The sequence below is a fragment of the Zea mays genome, chromosome 1 (assembly GCF_902167145.1).
Source record: "Zea mays cultivar B73 chromosome 1, Zm-B73-REFERENCE-NAM-5.0, whole genome shotgun sequence".
Lineage (NCBI taxonomy): Eukaryota > Viridiplantae > Streptophyta > Magnoliopsida > Poales > Poaceae > Zea > Zea mays.
Genome location: NC_050096.1, coordinates 66,079,133 through 66,088,178, shown reverse-complemented (window position 1 = coordinate 66,088,178; position 9,046 = coordinate 66,079,133). Strand labels below are relative to the sequence as shown.

General features: G+C 44.5%; 1 protein-coding gene and 1 long non-coding RNA gene across 2 annotated transcripts; both read right to left on the bottom strand.

The window, feature by feature from the left end:
- Positions 1–502: 502 nt before the first annotated feature.
- On the bottom strand, positions 503–5,376 carry LOC100279617 (uncharacterized). The gene is given in 3 exon segments (NM_001152613.1): positions 503–1,662; positions 4,449–4,894; positions 5,294–5,376. Coding segments are annotated over 2 exon segments (1,230 nt in total). The 5' UTR covers positions 4,893–4,894; positions 5,294–5,376; the 3' UTR covers positions 503–876.
- A 3,029-nt stretch (positions 5,377–8,405) lies between these two features.
- LOC109943637 (uncharacterized) lies at positions 8,406–8,648 on the bottom strand. The gene is made up of 2 exons (XR_002266683.1): positions 8,584–8,648; positions 8,406–8,492 (listed from the first exon to the last, which is right to left on the bottom strand). It is a non-coding gene; the product is annotated as an uncharacterized lncRNA (long non-coding RNA).
- Between the last annotated feature and the right edge of the window lie 398 nt (positions 8,649–9,046).

Here is a 9,046-nt window from a genome sequence, read left to right as displayed (position 1 = left end):
GAGGCTGCTCCCCCATATATATAGGAGGACCTCTAATCTCCACCACACTTTAATTACTCAATTTCATTATGATATTAATATTTTTAAGTATTGTAACCTAATAACAATGCTTATTATGATTGTATAAATAGTCTACAATTTTTTAAAACTTTAAAAACTAATGAAAATGCTAAATAACTAAATTATAATATATAGGGAGAGTTAGATAGAGTGAATGGTTGAAGAAGTCATAGATATGGGAGAAGTATCTTTTAGAGTGATATAGTAAATTTTATAATAAAAAGTACAGATACGATGAAATGTGAAGAAAATGGTTGGAGATTGTCTTAGCCGTGAAACAGAACAAGCAACCTGGACGTGAGTGAGGTGGACTATATAAGGCTCCAGAAGCCAGCCACGGCCCGGGGATGCAATGTCCATAGCATGCAACCCTCTAGTATATGCTATGCCATGCAAACCATTCATCACAGTCAGAGTCAGCAAGAGAAAGCAGCATGCAACTGAAGTTCCAAACACCATAAAATGGCATTGATTCGATCCTACAGCACCAAATCATTTCCGTTCCCAACGACTACTATGTGCTTAAATGGACTAGCAAAGTTCAGACAACAACCAACCACAGCTACAATGTCTTTGGGTCAGCGATCCACAAACCAGAGCATTTTGTTTGCAGAGGAATCTGACGCAGATGCGATTACTCAAGGTTCGGCAGAAAAGGAGCTCCCACGAAAGTCAATACCGCGGAAAGTTCAAAAAAAAAGTCATTATACCGCGACGATGCGTTCACTCACCGTCGTCATCGTCCGGTGCGAGGCGACTTTGTAGAGACGACGAGCGACTAACAGGGAATGTAAGGGGCCGGAGCGACGAACCATCTCACGGTCCCCGACGAGGACGCGGAGGCTCTTGACTTGTCCGAGGAGGAGGAGACGGAGGGTGTTGGCTTGTCGGAGGGGTAGGGGGTTGGCTTGTTTCGTCGTCAGGGCAGATGTCCTGGAACACGGGCAGCCTGCGACGGCGGCTGGGGCCATACAGCTTCTCGGTGAAGAAGGCGTCCTCCTCTGCAGTCGGGGGCCACTGGAATGTCGGCACCCGTGCCGACGACGACGAGCACCCTTCGCTGGCCGGCGGGGCCGAGGTGGTGGTGGCCCTTGATGGTACGGACTGCTCCGGCTGTTTGGGTGCCGATGTCGAGGTCCCTTCGCTGCCCGGCGGGGGCTTGATGGTGACCTTGGATCGTACGCGCGGCTCCGGCGGCGGCGGCGGCGCCGGCGCGTATCCTTCTCTGTTCAGAGGGAAGCCGATGGTGATACCAGGCGGCGGGTAGAGTCCTGAAGACCTCCTGGTGATGACCTCGAGTGGTTCTGGTAGTGGTTGGTAGTAGCTCACCGCAGGTGGCGCGTAGGCGTTTTGGGGCAGGAAGAATCCTTCGGGTGTCATCCCCCATGACGGAGTGGGTGGCGGACCCTCTACATAATTCATGTTCGGGGGTGGTAGACCCCCTGAAAAATTCATGTTCCGAGGCGGTAGGGGCGACATGGGTGGCGGGCCCTCTAGGAAATTCATGTTCGGGGGCGGCGGGTCCCTCAAGAAATTCGTTGGGATGTAAAAGGGCAGACAGTGCCTTTGCTCTGGCTCTGGCTGTCGGCTCGAGGATCCCACCTGTAGAAGCATGAGCATAACAAGTGTATGTAAAACCTCATGAAAGAATTGGAATTTACTTAGTAGAGTAGATAAGTTATTAGGTTTAGAATTGACATTCCACCAATTTTCAAAGTTTAGTTATAAGTCTATCCTAAATTCATAGAAACCATATTAAGGTACATTTGTGACATCATGAGCCTGATGACTGAACTACATCTGGACATGCAACAGTTTATAGTTCCAGAAACAAAAGAATGAATTAAATTATGCGGAGTATATCATAATCATAATTGGACGGTAGTTGATCTCTAGATTGCGCACGCCTCCTGTTTATATATTTTAAATGCATCACTTGTAACATACTCTACCAATGGAATTATCTACTGATAACAGAAGAAGTTGACCTATCTTATGGAAGTATGCAATTCCTAATCCATGATTATTGTTGGGGGGGTGGAAAGGGGGAGGGGGATAGTTTTTATCCTTACGTATATTATAGATTTTTTATCCAAACAAATATATGAGATGTAGCCTGAAAATACATTGAACTATAACAAGAGTAGATAGAATGAAGGTTTGTGCGTTGCTGACTGCTGTTGAAAGGAACATCATTTATGTGTGTGGCTCAGTTCTTATGCCTCTAGTTCATTCAGATGTTCGCACATTGAATAACCCCTAATGATCAATTCCTAAACTCTGACACAATTAGGGACTAAGAACAAACCTAGTGATATCAGGTTAATCGATTGATTCAATTCAAAGAATCGTAAATGTTAGTTTTCCATCATAATGTAACAGCAACTTTGTAAATCGCGCCTTTAACTGAACTAACAAGCTAGGATTCGTCCTCTGACATAAGCATAACAAAAGGAAACATAATCACATAACTACTGCTCAGGCTTAGGTAAATGACTTCATGAGAGGTGAAAACAGGCAATCCAAAAGACAACGTGATTCCAAAGAGCTTAAAAAACTTACTCAAGACTCCTGTTTCAGTAACAAGGAAGAACCTTGTGAAAGAAAGCACAGTAAAATGTGTTTGCCTTGTTTGAATTTACGTAGGAAGGGTATGCCACAATAATGCTATCAGACTACTTCAAAATTTTAAGAATAGCTATTATATTCAGGTTTATACAATACAAATCCAGTTCCAAAATCTTGCAGGACATTATCTGTCATTTGACCTAAACCTCATATGTAAATACAAATAGCCCCAGAAATATTACCTCTGTGTTGTTCTTTGGGGCCTGCATCCCACGACGTTTCTCCCTCTTGGGAAACAGAAGAATCAAATGAATAACAGAAATGATTGATCAATTTCTGCATATTTGAGTGCTGCCATATCCGATAAGCCTCAGCGGTCGTACTTCCTCGATTTTATTCATGATTTTGCCCCTATTAATTATTGGTGCCAGAGTTCGGATTTGCTAAGAGTGAGAAGATTTTACTCCACCCGCAGTCCTCTTCTTTTCTAATGGCTACTTTGGAAAATCAAATCCTTAGAATTAGACCCCAATCCCCTCCAATTTTCAAAGGAAATTGAGTTTCTAAACTAGCCTTATACAGTTAAATTATCCCTTCATTTAACTTGCTATGGTAAACTACATGAGCACTGATGGGAATACAAGGCGATGATACAACTTTCAGATAAAAAATAAACGGCAATGTTTCCTTCTAAGAAAAATAGTGAGCAAATGCGGAACAAAAGGAACCAGTTACAGCCTTACATCGTTGTAACTCACGTGATTTAGGAATATTCAGTCATATCAGTACGGTAGTTTAGACCACTGATGTCCTGCTCTAAACCTCCACCCTAATTTTTAGCAAGGTAACAAGTTGTTAGCTACATTAGTCGGCAAACTATTAGCTGGCTAACTATTAACTAGGGGTTCTAAGTCTAAACCTAATAGATTATTCTAATAAGCTAAATATCCTTATTATCTGTATCTCTTTTTCTGATAAGCTAACATGTAGAAATGGTCGGGGACAACTTGGTCATCAACCACCTGTTAGGGCATGTACAACTCCATTAAATAAGGGGCTCTTGAGAGGGCTCTAGGGGGCTAACTGAAAAAATTTAAGAGACGTGCTCTTCGGAAAGAGCTCGTCTCTACACGACTCTCTATACATATTGTGTCTTAACTGCATTTATGGTCTATAGTCTCAGGGTTTTATCATACAATTTCTTAACTGTCTCCTGTACATGGAAAACTGAATCGTCGTCTCAGGGTTGTACATGCCCTTAGCTAGTTTTAGCTAGGTTAAGTCAGCTAACATTAATAGCTATTTAGGGGGTATAACTAACAATTAACTAATTCTTTAGTGAACATGTTCTAAACTTTTCAGGTAATTTTAGTTGCTAACTATTAGTTTTGGAGGTTTAAACATGTCCTAATAAATGCTATTAAGAGTAATAGTAAATAGATGACCTATGACTTCCTTTCCCTGCAAATGATTAGCAAATTGCACCATCAATTGTAGGCATAAGAAATTCGAAGTAAAAGATCCTGAAAATATCAAATTCTACCCTACAGATGTAGCCATATGAAATCAGTGCAAGAACTAAAATTCGTACATAATCTACCAATGCAGTTTGGTAAACAGTTTAAGCTAAATGAGACTGAGAATTTGACTTCATTTTCAAACTCACGTCAAACATGCAGCATAATCCGCTTTAACATAACTCAGTCGTCCAAATAATGTATCAATATCATTATCCTGTTGGTTATCGCATATATCACCGCATGTGCCCGATACGTTTGTGAGATGAGATCACAATTCACAAGTGGCAAGTGAATAGCTACCTGAACATTGGAGACGCGGCGCCTGCGGCGGCTCCCACCGACCAAAACGAGGTCGAGGTCGCTGACGATGGAGACCCTATTGATGGGCCCGTTGTTGTCGATGAAGGTGGAGCGCCTGGTGCCGGAGGGGTTACCTGGTTCGTTGTCGTCGTCGTCGAGGAGCTCACCCTCCATGATGATGGTGTTGTTCGTGGGGACTAGGCGGAGGCAGCGAACTCGATTCGGTGTGGGCAGTGCCTCCTGGTCGAAGGCCCCGGAAGATGATGGCGACAAGGAAGACCCGGAGCTCCCGGCATCAACAGCAGGGTTGAACAACGACATGAGTTGAGGACCCGTAGGCGAGGACGGCATGAGGCGGCCGCCCCGCGACGAGGTGTTCACCAAGCGATCCTCGTTTCCGTCACTGCCGCTGCCATCGCTGGCGCAGTTGTTGCTGGGGTCCATTTCTGCATTCGAGAAAGCTGATTAGCGTTGCAGTCTTAACTGCAGAGCTCGGAGTTCGAGTTGGAACACAGTGAAAACAGGGCACGGAGCTCGAACGCGTTCGCGTAGTCGCGCTGCTTGAACTGCTCCGATTTCGTAGGAGCATTGCATGAAATCGAAAGTTTCGGAGGAAACTCGAACCATCGAATCAGCAGAGCCTGCCCTCGCGCACGAACCCCAAGTATCACCAAATACCAGGAATCGCAGAAAACTGATCGACTACAAATCCAAACAAGCACTGCAAACACAACGACCACCTCGAAGCATCGGAAGCAAATAGTCCGAGAATCGTCCCAAAATTCTGGTGAAAACGCAAGCATTCAAATCGGGATGATGATGCGCTGATCGAGCAGAGCGCGTACCGCGGATTTGGCTACCCGACCGTAGAATAGAAGATATTCAAGGCGCCCAGCCTCTCTCTCCGCTCGACGCACTTGAGTCTGCCTGATGAGAACAGAGGATTCGGAAGGGAGAATGCGAGAGCAGAGAAGGCGGGGTTTAAATACTCGAGGTGGCCCATGGCCCGTGGAGAATTTTGGGATTATGAAACACCGCAGATGCGGCTTCGACGAAACGGAGGCGTTGGCGAGGGTTTCGATCATATGGAAAACCAGAGAACGCGAAGACGCTGATTTAGACTCACCATCGTTATTAGCCGCTGAGGAGAACGAATAATGATCTTCCGTCGCTGTCAGCCGCGCGCCGTTTTCTACTGCCGTCCAGAGCCGTTCTTCCGTCGCACTCTCCTCTCTGCAAGGTTCTTCTCTCTCCCGTCAAGCCTCTTCCTTCCATCTCCATTTTCTTCAATCTCCATTTCCCCCCTGCTAGTCTCCTCCCCCTGCTAGTCTCCTCCCCTGCTAGCCTCTTCCTTCCATCTCCATTTTCTTCAATCTCCATCTCCGCGTCTTCTCCCTTGCTGCTCGCGGCCCCGCGCGCAGGTGGCGGCGGCGCTGCGACCACAACCCTAGTCCGTCGTTGTCGCCACGTCCTAGTACCGTCTTCACCTTTGCCATGGATGCATTAGCCGCGGACACCGACGCCGAGCTCAACCAGGAGTCCCCCCCAGGTATGTCTATTTGTTCTTGCTTGTACTAGCATTTGTCGTAGCAAATATAATAGAATCTGAACATTGAAGCATGTACCAGTTGGAGATGAATCTGTGTTTGATTGGGCTTCTATGGTTCTCGGTGGTTTGTGGGAGGAGGAAGGTAGACATGATGTTCCTAGTGAGACGCAGATGTATTCGCAACTTGGTCTTATTGAAGAGGACGAGGCAGAGGGAAACAGAAGAGATGAAGCCTTACGAGGTGGTACAACTAATTCTGATGAATCGGACCACATTGATTTAGGAGATCAAAATACAGACCAACCATGTGAGGACTACGTACCTGACGAGAAGAGAGTGAAGTATGATAGAATTAATCCCTCAATGCAGCCAGGCAGTTTGTATCCTAACATGAAGGAATTTAGAATTGCTATGAGACAATATGCCATAAAGCATGAGTTTGAGCTTGGAATCGATGTGACTTCGACTACTCGATATGTTGGCTATTGCAAAGGCGGTGATTGCCCTTGGAGGATCTATGCAAGGGAGGAAAAGAAAGGATTACCGACCATCGTGGTAAGTAATTTTCCTTGATTTTCCTTGACTTGCACATCTAGCGGCAAGAGGAAGACGACAACACCAAGTAGTGGATGGGTAGCATTTCACGCTATTCCACTGCTTATGAAGAAACCCCAAATGGGTGCTAAGGAGTTGCAAGATACACTTCAAGGAATTCATAATGTCACCATTGGTTACGACACTGTTTGGAAGGGGAAGGAGAAGGCGTTGAAAGAATTGTTTGGTAGTTGGGAGGAGAGCTTCAAGCTACTATTTTCTTGGAAGGAGGCAGTACTTGCTAAGGCGCCCGATAGCGTTATCGAGATTGATGTGGTTGTACAGGATGGTAAGTGCTATTTCAACCGTTTTTTTTGTGCCCTTGGACCATGCATCTCAGGTTTTCGGGACGGTTGTAGACCTTACCTAAGTGTGGACTCGACTGCACTAAACGGGAGATGGAACGGGCAGCTAGCTTCAGCAACAAGTGTTGATGGGCACAATTGGATGTTTCCTTTAGCTTTTGGATTTTTCCAGTCTGAGACTGTCGAGAGCTGGTCCTGGTTCATGACACAGTTGAAGAAGGCCGTTGGAGATCTCCCAGTACTCGCTATATGTTCAGACGCTCAAAAAGGTTTGATGCATGCAGTTGCAGAGTGTTTCCCTAATGCTGAGAAGCGAGAGTGCTTCAGACATCTAATGGCCAACTATGTCAAAATCCACGCAGGTTCTGAGCACATGTATCCAGCTGCGAGGGCATATAGGAAAGAAGTTTTTGAGCACCATGTAAACCAAGTTAGAAGTGTGCCTAAGATTGCTGAGTACTTAGACCAACATCACAAATTTATTTGGTATAGGAGTGGTTTCGACACATCGATTAAGTGTGACTACATAACAAACAACATGGCAGAGGTCTTCAACAACTGGATAAAGGACCACAAAGACCTGCCTGTTTGTGACTTAGCTGACAAAATCAGAGAGATGACCATGGAGTTGTTTCATAGAAGAAGAAGGATAAGTGAAAGGCTTCACGGGGTGATATTGCCATCTGTTATGTCAACATTGAATGCTCAGACACGAGGATTAGGCCACTTGACAATTGTGAAAAGCGACAACTACATGGCTGAAGTTAGGGACAACACAAATTGTATGTCCAAACATGTAGTTAAGGGAGAGTTGAGACAATGTTCGTGTGAGGAATGGCAGCATACAAGGAAACCTTGCCAACATGGGTTAGCACTCATTATTGCCCAGGATCTAAGGAATGTTGGTATGGAGAACTTTGTTGATGACTACTATTCTGTTGACAAATTTAAGAAAGCTTACTTGAGAACGGTGCCACCAATTGAGGATCGTTCGTTTTGGCCAACTGTTGATTTTGCATCTCAAGTTTGTGCACCTTTGTCTAAAAGAGGAGTGGGGCGACAACGGAAAAATAGAATCAAAAGCTGTCTTGAAGGAGGAAGTGGAAAAAAAAGCAAAGGTCATATCTAATGACAAAGGCACAACAAAGCTAAAAAGACAGTATACTTGCCCAAATTGTGGGCAGTTGGGTCATCGAAAATCTAGTTACAAGTGCCCATTAAATGGAACCAAAAAAAGGTGTGTCGATCAGTTTATAAATTAAAATATTCACTGTATTATATTATATTATATTTATATCGATTTCTGTAGGAAGAGGAAGCCGCGGAAGAATACGACGAAGAATTGGATACCAAAAGAGTTACGGACTGCCACTTCACCAGAAAAAGTTGAAGCACCAAGCTGTGAACTGCTCGTTGCTGCAAATGAAGTACAAGCACCAATAGTCGAAGCTGCAAATGAAGTAGAAGCACCAATAATCGAAGCTGTAAATGAAGATGAAGCACCAATACTTGTAGCTCGAAATGAAGATGAAGCACCAAGCCGTGAACTTGTCGTTGCTGCAAATGAAGATGAACACACGACTGCTACTACGCCACCTAGAAGTGTCAAATGGGTAGTTAAGAAAATTACCCCTAGAAAGAAACTGAAAAACCATAGATCTGAAATGTGAGCTTGTGAAACTGCTACCTGTCTTTTGCTCCCAGAAATGTGAGCTTGTGTAATAGCTTGTCAAACTGCTACCTGTGTATGGCAAATGAAATGTGTTCACTGGGAAAATAGTGCTACCTGTTCACTAAAACTACCCAGATTTTGTGAACTAAATAGTGCTACCTGTTCAACCTGTTCACTGGGAAAATGAAATGTGTGCTTCTCTGGTAGCCGTAGATGGCAATTTCAGCGACAGGGAAATTGTGCTCCCAGATTTTGTGTTCCCAGATTTTGTTAGCCGTGGATGGCAATATTTGTTTACCAAACCAACGACCAAAAACTGTTCACTGGGATAATAAAATTGTGCTCCCAGATTCTATGGTTCACTGTCCACAAACAACAGCTCCCAGAAAATCACAAAATTTGTTGTGGCCAAAAAACAGTTCCCAGAAAATCACAAAATCTGTTGTGGCCAAAAAACAGTTCTCTGGTTTACCAGATA